This window comes from Geotrypetes seraphini, chromosome 3 (genome assembly GCF_902459505.1).
Source record: "Geotrypetes seraphini chromosome 3, aGeoSer1.1, whole genome shotgun sequence".
NCBI lineage: Eukaryota > Metazoa > Chordata > Amphibia > Gymnophiona > Dermophiidae > Geotrypetes > Geotrypetes seraphini.
Genome location: NC_047086.1, coordinates 339,136,227 through 339,155,037, shown reverse-complemented (window position 1 = coordinate 339,155,037; position 18,811 = coordinate 339,136,227). Strand labels below are relative to the sequence as shown.

The 18,811-nt window shown below is 44.1% G+C and overlaps 1 protein-coding gene across 3 annotated transcripts in view; it reads left to right on the top strand.

The window, feature by feature from the left end:
• WDPCP (WD repeat containing planar cell polarity effector) overlaps positions 1–18,811 on the top strand; it is a 483,012-nt gene that overhangs the window by 357,779 nt on the left and 106,422 nt on the right. For all 3 annotated transcript variants that reach the window (XM_033938784.1, XM_033938782.1, XM_033938783.1), the window contains one exon: positions 13,997–14,099. In XM_033938784.1, the coding sequence (XP_033794675.1) occupies positions 13,997–14,099 (103 nt within the window). The remainder of the gene's footprint in view (positions 1–13,996; positions 14,100–18,811) is intronic.

Here is an 18,811-nt window from a genome sequence, read left to right as displayed (position 1 = left end):
TTCAGTTGTCTTCCGAGTGAGCGGAGCTGGCCCTTCAGCTCTTCCCTGTCATACTTCCGCCCGCTCACATCATTTGTTCCCACGTGGATAAGTACAGCGGTGTCCTCTCCCCCTGCTCCATCTATGATCCTGGAGATCCTGTTGGTCACATCCTTCACTCTTGCTCCAGGCAGACAGGTGACAACTCTGTCCTCTCTTCCTCCTGCGGTGTGGCTGTCCACATGTCGTATGATGGAGTCGCCTACGATGATCCCCATCTTCTTTATTCGGGAGTTCCTTGGGGGGCGTAGGTCCACGTCCTTGGAGTAGGGCCAGTCTTCTTCCTCCAATGATACTCTTGAAATTGTTTCCTGTTCTTTGGGTGGGGCGATGTCTTCCTGTGCTCTCACTATTCCTCCTGGTGTGCGGTTGTCTCCTACCTCGTCTTCAGTTTCTTCTGTGTTTGCATGGGTGTCTTCTCTCCTCACATCGGTTTCCTGAGTACAGTTTTCCAGCCCTGGGATCTCTACGTGGTGCTGATGAGCTTCCTCTATGAACATTTCTAGTTCCTTGACCTCGTCGTTTGGGCTGTACTCCACTAGAATCTTCTCCTGTGCTCGGATTCTGTCTTCGAGTTCCATCACTGTTCCTTCCAGTAGTCTTACCTGGTATTTCAAGTTATCCATCTCCATGCATCGATTGCAAATGTATGCCTGGATCCCCGAAGGGAGGTAGTCATACATATTGCAGCCGATACAGAAGACTGGAAAGCTCACCTTCTGACTTCCTTGGGCTTCCATTTCTTGCTTCCCTCGTGTGTGCTTGTGTCCCTTGCCTGCTGCTTCCTTATGTTGCTTGCCTTGTTGTCTCTTTTGTGTGTGCTGTCTCCGCTCTACTTCACCTTGATTGTATGTGTGGGTTTGTTCCTTTGGCGTCTGTCTCTTCCTTACCTTCTGTGTTTGTCGCTTCCTTACCGTTCAGTCCTCCTCGGTGTTCTTGATAGTAGATACTCGTCCCTTGCAAGTCCCTTCGCAAAGGCGCTCTCGCTAAGACCCGAATGGTCCATAAAGTCTGCCCAACCTGATTCAATTTAAATTTTTTTTTTTTTCTTCTTAGCTATTTCTGGGCGAGAATCCAAAGCTTTACCCGGTACTATGCTTGGGTTCCAACTGCCGAAATCTCTGTTAAGACTTACTCCAGCCCATCTACACCCTCCCAGCCATTGAAGCCCTCCCCTGCCCATCCTCCTCCAAACGACCATACATAGACGCAGACCGTACAAGTCTGCCCAGTAACTGGCCTAGTTCAATCTTTAATATTATTTTCTGATTCTAAATCTTCTGTGTTCATCCCACGCTTCTTTGAACTCAGTCACAGTTTTACTCTCCACCACCTCTCTCGGGAGCGCATTCCAGGCATCCACCACCCTCTCCGTAAAGTAGAATTTCCTAACATTGCCCCTGAATCTACCACCCCTCAACCTCAAATTATGTCCTCTGGTTTTACCATTTTCCTTTCTCTGGAAAAGATTTTGTTCTACGTTAATACCCTTTAAGTATTTGAACGTCTGAATCATATCTCCCCTGTCTCTCCTTTCCTCTAGGGTATACATATTCAGGGCTTCCAGTCTCTCCTCATACGTCTTCTGGCGCAAGCCTCCTATCATTTTCGTCGCCCTCCTCTGGACCGCCTCAAGTCTTCTTACGTCTTTCGCCAGATACGGTCTCCAAAACTGAACACAATACTCCAAGTGGGGCCTCACCAATGACCTGTACAGGGGCATCAACACCTTCTTCCTTCTACTGACTACGCCTCTCTTTATACAGCCCAGAATCCTTCTGGTAGCAGCCACTGCCTTGTCACACTGTTTTTTCGCCTTTAGATCTTCGGACACTATCACCCCAAGGTCCCTCTCCCCGTCCGTGCATATCAGCTTCTCTCCTTCCAGCATATACGGTTCCTTCCTATTATTAATCCCCAAATGCATTACTCTGCATTTCTTTGCATTGAATTTTAGTTGCCAGGCATTAGACCATTCCTCTAACTTTTGCAGATCCTTTTTCATATTTTCCACTCCCTCTTCGGTGTCTACTCTGTTACAAATCTTGGTATCATCTGCAAAAAGGCACACTTTTCCTTCTAACCCTTCAGCAATGTCACTTACATACATATTGAACAGGATTGGCCCCAGCACCGAACCCTGAGGGACTCCACTAGTCACCTTTCCTTCCTTCGAGCGACTTCCATTAACCACCACCCTCTGGCGTCTGTCTGACAGCCAGTTTCTGACCCAGTTCACCACTTTGGGTCCTAACTTCAGCCCTTCAAGTTTGTTCAACAGCCTCCTATGAGGAACTGTATCAAAGGCTTTGCTAAAATCCAAGTAAATTACATCTAGCATATGTCCTCGATCCAGCTCTCTGGTCACCCAATCAAAAAATTCAATCAGGTTCGTTTGGCACGATTTACCTTTTGTAAAGCCATGTTGCCTCGGATCCTGTAACCCATTAGATTCAAGGAAATACACTATCCTTTCTTTCAGCAACACTTCCATTATTTTTCCAACAACTGAAGTGAGGCTCACCGGCCTGTAGTTTCCTGCTTCATCCCTGTGACCACTTATATGAATAGGGACCACATCCGCTCTCCTCCAATCCCCAGGAATCACTCCCGTCTCCAGAGATTTGTTGAACAAGTCTTTAATAGGACTCGCCAGAACCTCTCTGAGCTCCCTTAGTATCCTGGGATGGATCCCGTCTGGTCCCATCGCTTTGTCCACCTTCAGTTTTTCAAGTTGCTCATAAACACCCTCCTCCGTGAACGGCGCAGAATCTACTCCATTTTCTCGTGTAACTTTGCCAGACAATCTCGGTCCTTCTCCAGGATTTTCTTCTGTGAACACAGAACAGAAGTATTTGTTTAGCACATTTGCTTTCTCCTCATCACTCTCCACATATTTGTTCCTAGCATCTTTTAGCCTAGCAATTCCATTTTTTGTCTTCCTCCTTTCACTAATATATCTGAAAAAAATTTTATCTCCCTTTTTTACATTTTTAGCCATTTGTTCTTCCGCCTGTGCCTTCGCCAAACGTATCTCTCTCTTGGCTTCTTTCAGTTTCACCCTGTAGTCCTTTCTGCTCTCCTCTTCTTGGGTTTTTTTATATTTCATGAACGCCAACTCTTTCGCCTTTATTTTCTCAGCCACTAGGTTGGAGAACCATATCGGCTTCCTTTTTCTCTTGTTTTTATTGATTTTCTTCACATAAAGGTCCGTAGCCATTTTTATCGCTCCTTTCAGCTTAGACCACTGTCTTTCCACTTCTCTTATGTCCTCCCATCCTAACAGCTCTTTCTTCAGGTACTTTCCCATTGCATTAAAGTCCGTACGTTTGAAATCTAGGACTTTAAGTATCGTGTGGCCGCTCTCCACTTTAGCCGTTATATCAAACCAAACCGTTTGATGATCGCTACTACCCAGGTGAGCACCCACTCGAATATTAGAGATACTCTCTCCATTTGTGAGGACCAGATCCAATATCGCTTTTTCCCTTGTGGGTTCCGTCACCATTTGTCTGAGCAGAGCCTCTTGAAAGGCATCCACAATCTCCCTACTTCTTTCTGATTCCGCAGACGGAACATTCCAGTCCGCATCCGGCAGGTTGAAATCTCCCAACAGCAGAACCTCCTCTTTCCTTCCAAACTTTTGGATATCCACAATCAGATCCTTATCAATTTGCTGCGATTGAGTCGGAGGTCTGTAGACTACACCCACGTAGATAGAAGTTCCATCTTCTCTTTTCAGAGCAATCCATATCGCTTCTTCCTCTCCCCAGGTCCCTTGCATTTCGGTCGCTTGGATATTGATCTTTACATAGAGAGCTACTCCTCCACCTTTATGACCATCTCTGTCCTTCCTAAAAAGATTATATCCCGGTATGTTTGCATCCCATCCATGTGATTCACTGAACCATGTCTCTGTGATAGCAACAATATCTAGATCTGCCTCTAATATCAGGGCTTGCAGATCATGAACTTTGTTGCTTAGACTGCGAGCATTTGTGGTCATCGCTTTCCAGCTATTTTTCAGCGATAATCTCCTTTTTCGTATGGATTTTTGTGTCGTTTCACTTTCCGCTGCAATACTAACAAATGAGTTGCTGATATTGCTTATGTTGCAGCCTTTACTACACACACAACTTTATGCTTATAGCGAAACTTTGGGCTACAGACTTACAGGCCCTGATTCTCCAAAAGTGCGTCCCGATTTTAGGCAGCTGTAGACGTCCTACAGCTGTCTAATCAGCCAATCGGGATGCAATCGGGATGCAAGGGATCTCCTTGCTGCAATATGTATAGCGGCCGCGGTTGTTGCGGCCGCCTGTCCCATCACCGACAGGAGAATGCCTAACTCCTCCTGTCGGAACCCCGAGCCCCCTCCCCCCCAAACTCGTAATCGCCGACAGGAGGATGCCCAACTCCTCCTGTCGGAACCTCGGAACCCCCTCCCCCCCAAACTCGTAATCGCCGACAGGAGGATGCCCAACTCCTCCTGCCGGAAAGCCCAACGACCCCCCACCCCAACTAATCACCCTTCCCCAACTAACCTTTCAATGTTGGTCAGCTGGACGGGTCTTGCTGCCGTCCAGCCGACGGGTCTGCCTCGTGGAAATGAGACGGCACGCCCCTTCCCGGCCCATCCCCGCTAAATCTAAGGCCTGATTGGCCCAGGCTAGGCACCTTGGCCAATCAGGCCTTAGGATTAGTGGGGATGGGCGGACCCGCTATGCCTAAGGCCTGATTGGTCCAGGCTTCTACAGCCTGGGCCAATCAGGCCTTAGATTTAGCGGGGATGGCAGGGAAGGGGCGTGCCATCTCATTTCCACGAGGCAGACCCGTCGGCTGGACGGCAGCAAGACCCGTCCAGCTGACCAACATTGAAAGGTTAGTTGGGGGAGGGAGATTAGTTGGGGCGGGGGTTCGTTGGGCTTTCCGGCAGGAGGAGTTGGGCATCCTCCTGTCGGCGATTACGAGTTTGGGGGGGAGGGGGTTCCGGGGTTCCGACAGGAGGAGTTGGGCATCCTCCTGTTGGCGATTACGAGTTTGGGGGGGAGGGGGTTCCAGGATTCGGGGTTCCAACAGGAGGAGTTAGGCATCCTCCTGTTGGTGATGGGACAGGCGGCCGCGGCCGCTATACTTTATTGCAGCAGGGAGATCCCTTGCCGCGATCAGTATAGCTGCCGCGTCTACTTACAATGTAGACCAGCATTTTGCTGGCCTACATTTTAAGCGTCTCTTCCTCTACTAGGGAGACGCATAGGGCCCCCTAAGTTCGCCTAAGGCCTGTAGGCGAGCTTAGGTATCTTGCGGGTCTCCCTAGGCTCCCGGAGGCGCCTTCAGGCCTGCCTGGGGAGCATTTTTTTTTTTAAAAACGTGCATCCCGATTGGCTGATTAGACAGCTGTAGGACATCTACAGCTGCCTAAAATCGGGACGCACTTTTGGAGAATCAGGGCCACAGTGTATGCTTTTGGAGCAACATATTATTAGAGCTTTGAAGAAGGCTCTTAAATTGATGTTTGATATTACCCATTGGGAACTTCAACATAAGTTCTTACTTCGCCTATATATTCCTTCTACATGAGCATATCGGATGCATATTAGTCAGTCTCATTGTTGTATCAATTGTTCCATCCCTTATGCCTTCCTGGGTCATCAATTTTGGTCCTGTCTGAGAGTTATGCTATTTTGGATGGCTTTGGGTAGATATGTCTCGAACCTCTGGTCTCGAAGTTGAACTTCCACACCAGCAGCTTTGTTTGGACAATACAAGATTGTTGCACCAAAACCTCGGGGAATGACAGTTTTTGTGGACCGAGTTATGTTGCTGGGCAAAAAGCTATATTACTTCTCTGGCTATCCCCAGATGCTCCGTCGGTGCAACATTGATGTTCGCTTCTGATTTCTGAAGCAGCCTTGGAACGTCACAGAATTGCTGATATTGACTCTCCCTCCAGGCGCCGTTTTTGTGCGTTGTGGGATCCCTTTTGGACTGATCTCACGCCTCAAGCTCGCAGCAGAATTTTGAATGTCTAACCTTGTTGCCAGGTCTGTTGTTTTTCATTTGCAGGATTGTCATGTGGATTCATGGGGAGGGATGGGGGGAGGTTGGGGACTAAGTTGTTGTTATGAATGCTGCATTGCTGGATGGTTCTATATATTTTGTTAAAACCAATAAAAATTATTGAAATAATAATATTTCCCTAGCGTATATGTGCATAAAAGTAGATATACAGAAAACGTGGTGGGGCATAATCAAAACAAACGTCTAAGTCCCCTTTTGGCCTAAGATCTTAAACGTTGAAAGTAGAAGCAGGGAAAACATCCAAAAGGAGGTTTTTTTTTGATAATGGCCTTCCTCAACGTTCAGCTGTTTAAACGCCCAGACCACCACTACGTCTAAACTTACATCATATAATCAACCTACAAAAAGCCTAAGTCCCAAACGCCCAAAACAAGGGCTTTTAGGAGGAGCCAGTCCTTCGCCTAAAAGCTGGATTCTATAACTGGTGTCTGTCAGAAACAACACCGGGTACAGAATCCCCCCCTACAATGATCTGGGCAGGAGGGAGCCCAAGCCCTCCTGGCCCGCGGCACCCTGAACCCCCGACAGCATCGGGGCAAGAGGGAGCCCAAGCCCTGTTGCCCCGCGATCCCCAACCCCCCCCCCCCTCCCGCCGAGTCCAATGGGGCCAGGAGGGAGCCAAAGCCCTCCTGGCCCGGCGACACCCCCTAACCCCCACCCTCCACTCTCCACTAAAATACGGGCAGGAGGGATCCGGGCCCTCCTGCCCTCGACGCAACCCCCCCCGACCACCCCCGAACCCCACTATAGGGGGCGCTAATCCGGTGCGTGCGCTAAAAACGCTAGCGCACCTTCGTAAAAGGAGCCCTTATTCTTTCCCTTTATTTACTTAATTATAAATCTTAGATATACTCATGTTATATGAAGGTACGGCTAGGGGGTTCTTGTTCCAACACAGACCTATGGTTCGCTGGAGCTTTTTCAAGGAAAATCCCCCTAGTTTGCCAACAGTTATGACAATCCATTTTATTAAGTTATAATTTTGTTTGTTCAGGTGGTTTAAAATACTTCATATCTGATAATTTACTTTATGTTTTGACTGCATTTTGACCAACATGGTATGAAGGCAACATAGGCACTTATGTGCCTTTATAAAATATGCTTCTACAATATCTCCCAATAGCACAGAAATTCACATAAATGCACATACATTGCAACTCTACATTACATTACATTACATTAGTGATTTTTATTCCGCTTGTACCTTGCGGTTCAAAGCGGATTACATAAGAAGAGAACTGGACATTTCCAGGATGGTACATGACAATAGAGAATACAGTTTGAGGATAGAGACTTAATAACAGAATGATAGTAAAGACTTAATAACATCGGAAGATGTTTTGGACGGCAGTGTTTTGGTTTCTTGGGGGATGGGGTGAGGGAGGTTAGGTAGATTGTATATGCTTTTTGAACAGCAGTGTTTTGATTTCTTTACGGAATGTCTTGAGGTCTGATGTTGTGGTTAACAATCTGGTGATGGACGGTTCGAGTTTTGCAGCATGTGTTGCCAGGAGGCTATCATAAAGCTTTTTGCGGTGAGTACCCTTGAGTGGTGGGTATGTGAATGATGTCAGTTTTCTTCTTGTTCTGGTTGGAAGGTTACGGTTTAGGCGGTCATTTAGGTAGGTGGGTGCAGTACCGTTAATTACTTTGAAGAGTAGACAGTATAGTTTGAATTGAATCGGTAGCCAGTGTGAGTCTAGGTAGGCATTGGTGATGTGGTCAAATTTTCCGAGTGAGTAGATTAGTCTAAGGGCTGTGTTCTGAACAGTTTGAAGTTTTTTGATCATGTTTGTGGGGCATGGTAGATAAAGGATATTGCAGTAGTCCACGAGACCTAGTACCAGGGATTGTACAATTATCCTGTAGTGTTCTTTGTCAAAGAATTTCCTTATTTTTCTTAAGTTGCGCATTGTGAAGAATGCTTTTTGGGTAGTTTTGTTGATTTGGGTCTGCATAGTGCAGCATCTGTCTATCTGCACTCCCAAGATTCTGAGTGAGGTCTGGATTGGGTATTTGGTTGCTTTAATTTCTAGGTCTGTTATGGATGGGTTTTTGTCCGTTTCAAGCATTAGGAATTTGGTTTTGTCCGAGTTTAGTTTCAGTTTGTGGTTTGTCATCCATTTTTCTACTTCATCCAGAATTATTTCCAGGTGTCCTGTTGAGGTGTGGTCTTGGATTTCAAAGGGGAGGAGAATAGTTATGTCATCTGCGTAGCTGAATGATGTTACATTTAGGTTGTCTAAAGTGGTGCCGAGGGAGGAGATGAAGAGATTGAATAGAATGGGCGATAGTGGTGACCCCTGCGGGACTCCGCATGGATTTGACCATGGGTTAGATTTCGTGTTGTTTGTCTTAACTCTGTACGTTCTTGTTTTGAGGAATCCTTGGAACCAATTGTAAACCACCCCTGAGATCCCGATTGCATCAAGTATCTGGACTAATATGGTGTGATCGACTAGATCGAAGGCGGCGGAAAGATCTAGTTGGATAATTAGGATCCTGTGTCCTTTACTGAGGTGTTGTCGGGCTATGTCTAGTAGTGTTGCTAGTAGTGTTTCCGTGCTGTGGTGAGATCTAAATCCTGATTGAGAGGAGTGAAGTATATTATGGTCAAATAGGTAGTTGGTGAGGTATTGAGCCACAAGTCCTTCAATCAGTTTGACATATAATAAGACCTACCCCGAAAATAAGCTCTAGCATGATTTTCAGGGTAGGTCCTAATATAAGCCCTATCCCAAAAATAAGCCCTAGTTAAGATCCCTCCCTCCCATCCCTTTGTGCACCGGAACCCCACCAACCCTCCCACCGTGAGCCTTACATACCTCTGAAGCCTCCAAAACAGCAGCTGCCACAGTCCTCTGAACAGACTGCTTCACGGCCTTCCCCCTGCTGCAGCCCGTTCAGAGCCCTGCCACTGCTCTTTAGCTCCTCTGAGGTACCAGTAGTTAAAATCAGGTTTGGGGCCCTTCCAGCAACCAATCTGGAACCAATCTGGTGAACCAATCTGATGCTCTTGCCACAGGGTTAGCCGATAGGGTCCCAGTTCGGGATAACGTTAGTGAGAGTGCATTGGGCCTGTATGAAGGAGACTTGGTCAGCTTTCAGCACAGTTGTTGCCACAGTTCGTACCTGCCTCTGGCTTCAGACCCTAATTTGGTTGATGTTCCTGCCATCTCTGGATGCTTGGCATGACATTGCATGGGAGTTTGGAGAGCCCTGCCTAGGGGAGGGAACTCGGCACATTCTCTTCCCCCTCATGTCTCCTACTGGGCACAGGTCCTTTTTTTTCTTTATTTTGGGGGGGGGGGTCTCTGAGAGGGAACCTTTAGTCTGGTCTCACTTAAAAAAATAGAGAGAGACAAAAAAAGGTATCCTGGCTTCTAAACATGGCAAGTGTTTCCCCGAAAATAAGCCTTAGTGCGTTTTTTGGAGCATGAGTTAATATAATACCCTGTCTTATTTTTGGGGAAACACAGTATTAAACATTTCTATAGCGCTACTAGACATGCACAGCGCTATGCACATTCTATGCAGATAAGTCCTCTGTCCATGATGGGCTCACAATCTATGTTTTTTTACCTGGGGCTATGGAGGGTAGTTGACTTGCCCAAAGTCACAAGGAGCTGTGGTGGGAACTAAAAGTTCACCAGGCTCTCAGCTCCCTACATTGCTATTACTTCTATTATTACTACCACTACTACAACTCCATCCAAGCAGTGCCCCTGGGATCACTTAGGTGTAGGTTGCTTAAATATAGGGTTAAAAGCAAAAATTGTGAATAGTTGATGTCCAAGATGAAGGCTTTATTAGAACAAATAAATAATCCACATAAATATGTCTAGGGCCTGAACCACTGGAAACATATGGACCCAAAACGGTCCGTGTTTCTACACTATTGTCTTCCTCAGGGGTCCCTATCGGTCCTATAAGCAAACTTGTGGATTAAATAAAAGCAACAAAACTTCTACGCTGATTTTTTCAGTGGTTCAGACCATAGACATTTTTATGTGGATTATTTATTTGTTCTAATAAAGCCTTCATCGTGAAAATCAACTCTTCACAATTTTTGCTTTTGGTTGTGTTTCTTTTTGTGGAGGAATCAGGGTCAACTTTCTTGTTGCGTTTAAATATAGGGTTACCATATTTGCCAACAGAAAACCCCAAACACATTGCCCTGCCACATCTGCCCCCAGCCCCACCTTGTTCTACCTCCAGCCCCTGCAGGCCCATCCCCAAAAAGCATGTCTCTTTTTTCCTGACCTCCAGGCCACATCTGGAGAGCCTCCAACATGCGCGGATGCATATGATGTCATCTGTACATGCTTGTTGAACACCCTCCAGACGTGGCCGGAGTTCAGGGCTTTCCAAAACAGAGAATGGCCAAATGGGATAGACACGTGGGATCTATTCACAGAGAAAGGTAGGGGAGGGTCATTGGGGTGGGCAGACTAGATGGGCTGTGGCCCTTATCTGCCATCTATTTCTATGTTTTTATGTTTCTATCTGGAATCCTTTGGGTTACAGGACTGGAGACAACAAGGATTCACTAGAGGTAGGTCTTGTCAGACAAATCTGATCAATTTCTTTGACTGGGTGACCAGAGAATTGGATAGAGGGAGTATGCTAGATGTGGTGTATTTAGATTTTAGTAAAGCCTTTGACAGTGTTCCACACAGACATCTAATAAATAAACTGAGTGCCCTTGGGATGGGTCCCAAAGTGATGGGCTGGGTCAAGAACTGGCGATAGAGGCTAGTGATCAGTGGAGATCACTCTGAAGAAAGGTATGTTACCAGTGGTGTGCCTCAAGGTTCTGTTATTTTTAACATTTTTATAAATGATATTGCTGAAGGGCTGTCAGGTAAGATTTGCCTCTTTGCGGATGATACCAAAATCTGCAATAGACACACCGGATGGTGTGAATAACATGAAGAAAGACCTGGCGAAGCTTGAAGAATGGTCTGAAATTTGGCAACTAAAATTTAATGTTAAGAAATGCAAGGTCATGCATTTGGGCTGCAAAAACCCAAGGGAACAGTACAGTTTAGGGGGTGAAGAACTTATGTGCACGACAGAAGAGTGGGACTTGGTTATGTTTGTATGTGATAATCTTAAGGTGGCCAAACAGGTTGAAAAGGTGATGATGAAAGCTAAAAGGATGCTATGGGAACATAGGGAGAGGTATGGCCAGTAGGAAAAAGGAGGTAATGATGCCTTTGTATATGACCTCATTTAGAATATAGTGTACAATTTTGGAGGCTGCACCATCAAAAAGCCATAAAAAGGATGGAGTTGGTCCAGAGGAAGGCTACTAAAATGGTATGTGGACTTCATCATAAGGCATATGGAGACAGACTTAAAGATCTCAATCTGTATACTTTGGAGGAAAGGCAGGAGAGGGGAGATATGATAGAGACGTTTAAATACCTACATGATGTAAATGCACATGAATTCAGTCTCTTTCATTTGAAAGGAAGCGCTGGAATGAGAGGGCATAGGATGAAGTTAAGAACTGATAAGCTCAGGAGTAATCTAAGGAAATATTTTTTTATAGAAAGTGTGGTAGATGCGTGAAACAATCTCCCGGAAGAGGTGGTGGAGACAGAGATAGGCACGTGGGATCTCTTAGAGAAAGGAAAAGATAATAGTTACTGCGGATGGGCAGACTGGATGGACCATTTGGCCTTTATCTGCCATCATGTTGCTATGTTTCTATGTTAAAACCCAGACAAACTGCCGTAACCCTACTTATGCATACATTATAAATCATGAACTGTATTAATATGCCTTCTTTTATCCCCCACCCACTATCACCCTCCTCCTACTAAATCCTCACCCCATCACAGAATATCTACAAGCCAAACATGGACTACCTTATTTCTACCTAACAGCAAAAAAACAAAATCAAGGTAGGTGCAATCTTTCAGTGCACTTACTTTTTGCCTTTAAATTAACCCTCCTCCCTCATCCTAATTGTTAGAGCAGTAAGCTGAGAGCTAGGCAAGCCCAGTTCTGTCCCACTGCAGGTCAGCAAGTCAATTAACTCTCCACTGCCTCAGATATCAACTTAGATCATAAGCCCTCAGGGGACAGGAAAATACCTACTGTACCTGAATTTAATTCACCTTGAGCTACAACTGAAAAAGACATGAGCTAAATTTTAAAAAATCCCAATAACAGCCATTTTCCACTTTTCAAATTTGTTTTACATGTAGAAAAAGCTCTATAAGCATATCAGTGTCGTGCAAACTTTGCCAAGCCGCAGCACACTAAACATGGTGGCCGCTCCTCGAAGCATCAGGAAGTTCACAGACATTGGTGCGATGACATCACGTGCATGTGTGATGTCATCATGTCACCGGCTACACATACGCAACGGCCCTCCAGATGGGACCCTGAGCCACCAGTGGGGGGGGGGGGGGGGGTGGGGGGTGCTAGAAGGGAAAACATGTGGAGATAAGAAGACGCGCTGGCACCGGCTGACTACCTACAGGATGTGCCTCTCACCGCGAGAGGCACATCCTGTAAGCAGTCAGCCAGCACTGGCACCTCTCTTCCCCAGCGTCTCGCAGCACACCTGGAATCTTGGGGGCACACGGTTTGCGATACACTGCCCTATACTATCCATCAATGTATATCATGACTATCCAATTTTAAAATCTATAAAAATATTGGGAGTCACCTTAAACACCCATTTAACTTTGGTAGAGCACACAAATTTGGTGGTGAAAAAGTGCTTTTTTATATTATGGAAGTTAAAGAGTATCAAAAACTATTTTGATTTTTTAGCTTTTAGACTGTTGGTGCAGGCATTGGTATTATCCATATTGGACTATTGTAATATTGTCTTCTTGGGCGCACCGAAGAAAGTTGTGAAAAAATTAAGAATAGTGCAGAACACGGCTGTTCGTCTGATATTCGGACTAAAGAAAAGTATCATATCAGCCCTTATTACCGATCACTGCACTGGTTGACAGTGGAGGCACGAGTAATGTTTAAATTCTCATGCCTCTGTTTCAAGTCAGTTTGGGGATTGGCACCCACATACCTGCTATCTCATTTTGTGTTATATAACCCTGTGCGGATTACCAGGAACTGCAACCTATTTGCTTACCCGAAGATTTTAGGCTCTAAACTCAGGTCTTATTTAGATAGGATGCTTGCTTTCCAAGCAAGCAAACAACAGTCCTGGTTGGGTAACTATATTAGCGGAGCCATGTTGTCCTATGGCGCTTTTAGAAAAGAAATTAAGACAATATTATTTGATAAATTCATTTCTTAATCTGCGCTTTTATCTTTATAAACATAACTAATCTTATCCTATCAATTTTAAATTTTTAATGTCTTTTATACAACAAGCTGTATTCATTTTTTTTTACAATTTTTTATTTCACTGATTTTCCAGTTTTTCTCTTTTGTGGAAACTGCCTAGAATTCTTTTGATTGAGGCGGTATAGAAAAATAATGTTATGTTATCTTTATGCTTGATATCTAAGTATATCCATTTGCGCAATAGTAATACTTAGAGGTATACATATAAGTGAAGCGAAAGCAAGTATTCATAAAATATCGGTGATTGTTCAAAAGTTTGTACCTCTGACATAAACATAGTGACATAGCTTGCAAGAATTATACACATACCTTTGGAAATGATGCATTTGATTGCAATAGCTGAGATAAGGTAAACACATAAAATGATTAATTTAGACTGAAAGAGAGTAAAGTTGGGAATATTAAAATGTAACAGTGGATTCATCAATTCTGTCTCTGTTCTGAGATCTCAGCAATAAAAGGGTCTCTTTATTTCAAATTCCCTTTGTTATTGTCTAAGATTCGTTTTAGATTAATCTTTTATTTTTCTTTATTTCCAAAGGACATCCATTACATTGCACTAGATAAGAGTGAATTGGCACTGGCTGAAGTGGCAAAGAGAAAAGCTAACGAAATAGATGCAGAATCAATAACTACTGGAGTTGGTAAGAATTAATACTGTTACTTGTTTAATCAATATGTGCTATGTATAACCACCTTGTCATAGTTTTAGAGGGTTATTTGTTTGCTTGAATTGACTTCAGGCTGAAGAAAAAGGAATATTTTGTAGATAAGCTTATACAACATCATTATCTGACCTGAATAATAACAACTTCAGTTGCACTAATGCACAAGCTTCAAAAATTGAATTGAAAGATATCACATAAAACTGGGTTTATAAAATCCTAAATACACTAGTATTCATGTGTATTCTACATTTCTTTAAAATATTTTTGCCTAGAAGGAAGTAAACAGTTTTGTCAAATTGTACCAATCCTAAAAATAGCTAGCTGGACAAAAGATAATTCATTTAGGGGTCCTTTTATTAAAGCCTAGCATGTTCTAATGGAATTAGTGCATGTTAAATGCTAGAAGCCCATAGATATAAGCTACTTAGCATTTAGTGGAGGGGATTCTATAAATGGCACTTTAAAAATCAGCACACAGGAGATCACGTGATGCTGTGAGCCGGTGAGCATCTAGTCTTGCCAGCTCCTGAACCCTGTCCCTCATATTGATTTTAAGCGGGATTTACAGTGCTTCATTTTTGGCGATTTTGTTCTCTAGCGGCGTGATACTATATGGACAGATATCTGGCCAAAACTCAGCTTGCTATGTCGTCCAAATCGGCGAAAAAAGACAAAGAGAAAAACAAGTCGGGTGAGGACAAGATGGTGGAGTCCTCCAATGCTCACACAGTTCACTGCGGAGACTCTATCGGAGTTAAAACATCTCATTTCCCAAGCGAAAGCCCGAGTATGGAGCACTTGTCGGCGCAACTTACAAAGTTGGAAGCCTTACTGGAAGATCACTCCACGAGGGTTACCGCGTTGGAAGAGCGCGTCTCATCGGTGGAGGATGAGGCCCATGCGATGGAGACAACAGTTACCTCCTTGCAAGTACAGCTTCGCCAACAGCAGGATAAATTGGAAGACCTTGAAAACAGGTCTCGGCGGGGGAACTTACGTTTCTTTGGTTTCCCGGAATCCATCGCCGACGCAGTTCTTCTCTCCGTTCTGGAGTCCTGGCTTGCGAGTGAGCTACCTATGCCTGCTGCCTTGGGCCCGGCATGTTTTGAACAGGTGCACCGGGTGGGACCCCGCCCGGGGAAGAATCAGAGGCCCAGGGTGGTAATTGGTAAACTGCATAATTAGAGGCACAAGGTGGAAATTCTGCGGGAGTTTCGTTTAAAGAGGGACTCTTCACTCTACGACTCGGTGCCAATTAGGAATGGGCAGGATTATTCGGCAGCGCTCACTGATAAATGAAAGGCCTTCTACCCATTGTGCTCAAAGCTGGCTGACCAAAAGCGCCGCTTCATGTTTCTTTACCCAGCTATCTTGAAGATCTACTCGGAGGGTAAATGGCATGTATTTGACTCGGTTAAACCAAAAAAACAAGTACTATAAAAGTGTCAAAATACTTTAGAACAACAAATTCACTCCTAAGGTAAATACTTGTATCTGATTATTCAACAGATGCATGCCAAGCCTCAGAGACCGATTATTCAAGCAAACAATGTTGAATAAAAAGGTTCGGTCAAAATCTCAATCATTGGCCTATGGCATGTAGTAAAGAAGAACTATCGTTTAATATTTTTTAATTATTTTTAAATATTTTAATTCTTTTTAAATATTTTAAATATTTTTAGAAAAGTTTAAGAAAACATCCAATGATGCAAAGAATAGTGCATGACTTTTAAGAAAAAGCACTTATCTTAAATATGAGACGGCACTGCACTCAAACCCAACGGGGCCACTGTTTCACCTGCGATGGCTTCGTCAGGGGAAAAGCATACGCAGTGCCTAAGAAAGAACAAAATTAAGACAAAATTCAATGAGCATAAGCTGGATGAGAATATTTCAATGCAGTATTTTTAACAAAACAGCAAACTAATTCCTTACTGAAAAATTGCTCAAGAAATGACGTCAGTTTCAAAAGACGCTGAGCCATTTAAATACCCCAATCAAAAGACTGTCGGCAAACGACGTATCTCTATGTGCAATACGTAAAATACGTAAAAAAACGTAACAAACGTGATGACGTGACACTAAAGGAGACATACAAAAATTTTTTTTTCTTTCTTCAGTCACTATTAAAAAGCAGGACAAACTCAGAATAAAAACTAATAGTAAACAGACCAGTCTATCTTGTCATTGAGACCTTTGGGTTGAAGTGATTGTAATGTAAAAATCCAATAGGTCTCACGATGTTTTAACACAGAGGTACGATCTCCCTCCCTGTCATTTTTGCTTACTGTATCTATGATGCAACCTTTAAGAGTATTAAATGTATGGGATGCATCTATACAATGCTGTACCAGAGGTTGTTTAACTTGCATTCTTTTGATGTTTGATTTATGTTCAGCAAGACGGGTTCTAAAGGGTCTCGTGGTCATGCCAACATAAATCATTGGACACGGGCACATGATAACGTAAATAACGTGATCAGATTGACAAGTGCTAAAATGTTTGAATTTATATGTGATTTTACTAACTGGATTTATAAATTCTTTAGTTTGAAAAGAAAAATCACAAAAAGGACAATGTCCACACCTATAGTGCCCAATGGGAAACAGAGACATATTGGGTCGTGGGGCAGCATTTATGTTGAAAAACTCTTTTAGATTCTTTCCCTGTGAAAAAGCAAATCACAATCTGTTGTCTTTGAAAGCTGGAAGAGATTGTATAATACCCCAGTGTTTGCGAATGATTCTGGTTATTTCAGAGCTGGAAGTCGAATGTTTCAACACACATGTAACAACCGGATCTTCTGAAACAGAGCAGATTTTTTCTTGATCTTTAAGTAAGAGCTCTCTGTTATTATATTTTGCTCTTTTATAAGCATTTTTAATTATTTGAGATGGATAGCCTCTGGCTTTGAGTTTCTTGCTTAAATGATTTGCCTGTATCTTAAAATCGGAATTGAGTGTACAATTCCGACGCACTCGCTGAAAATCAGGGGAGGGAAGTTTCAAGGTGATGCTAGGAAGTATTTCTTCACTGAAAGGGTGGTCGATCATTGGAACGAGCTGCCTCAGCAGGTGATTGAGGCCAGCAGCGTGTTGGATTTCAAGAGGAAATGGGATATTCACGTGGGATCTATAGGGGAGTAGAAGTCAGGGAGTGGGTCATTGGTATGGGCAGACTCGATGGGCTGTGGCCCTTTTCTGCCGTCAATTTCTATGTTTCTATGTTTCTAATCTCAACATTTGTGAGAACGGAAGGCTGTTTTTTAAATGTCTCGGGTGACAGCTCGAGTATTCAAGAAAAGTATTCTTAGCTAAAGGCTTCTCATGTGTTCTTGTAGTAAAAAGTTGGTTCTCCATGGTAATTTCAACATCTAAATAATGGATGCGTTCGTTTGAAAAATGATTTTATCAAGATCTGCCTATGGAAGGGATCTGAAAATTCACTGTCATCATTCGTCACGTGGCTTAACACATGCAACATCAACATTCAGTTCACTGTGTCTTTTTCAAACAAACGCATTCATTATTTAGATGTTGAAATTACTATGGAGAACCAACCTGGGACTACCTGATATCCATTGTTTGTCCAGTGGGGGTGATGGGGGCAGAAGCAAAGCCCACTTGCTGCTGCCTCTTGTGCTGCCTTCACAAAATGGCTGCCTTGACCTATTGTGGCAGCTCAAGACTTAAGTACAATAGACTTGTAAATTATGACATGAATAAGTCATGAGTAAGACGGGCATGATCTCAATAAATTTCAGTGCTCAGTACCCTTATGATACCCTTTTATTACGGAAGTGGCATGTTTATCTACCTTGATGTGCACGATCACTGTTGTAGTAAGGGGGGCAGGAGGGAGCAGACCCCCCTGGGTGCCATCTTTGTGAGGGCACCAGCACCTCTTTTCCCCCCCATGCCACGCTCACACCCTCCCTTTTCTGCCCCCCCCCCCCCCACCTCTTTGAATCGTCAACAACGCAAGCAACTACTCTGGCGCTATCTCTAACCCACTATGTCACACACGCCCCATCATTTCTTGGTAGGTCATTCTCTTGGATCATGCACAGTGGCGTAGAGAAGGTGGGAGGCACCTGGGGTGGATCCCCCCTCCCCGCTTGTGTCCTCCTCTTTTCCCTTCCCGTCCCACCCCTGTACCTCTTTAAATCTTCACCAGCATGACCAGCTTCTCCAGTTTGCAGATCATGCCAGCCTGGCTCCCTCTGAAATCACTTCCGGGTTAAGGGGGCCAGGAAGTGACATCAGAGGAAAAGCCAATGCCGGCACGAGCTGCAAACTGGAGAAGCTGCAAGATACAGGGGTGAGAAGGGGAGGGGGCAAAGAGGAGGGCATGAAGTGGGGGGGAACCACCCCAGGTACCTCCTATCCTCTCTTCGCCACTGTGCATGATCCAAGAGAATGACCAGTTGCGAGTATCCCCCTGCTTTCCAAAATGATGGGAGCTATTATAGCAAGTCAATTACCAGAATATTAATGAAGTAAAGACAAGACCTCCATTTAATACAAGCATATTGCTGGTCAGTTTGTTTACATCAGTCTTTTTTCTTCATTAATTGTTTTGTAATGTTTTGTTTTGGTTCAAGTAGACAAATGGTGTGGACTAAGTTATTCACAGAGCCGGGCCTGCCAGGATATACCTGAGCCTGGCTCTAGTCCTGAACAAATCAG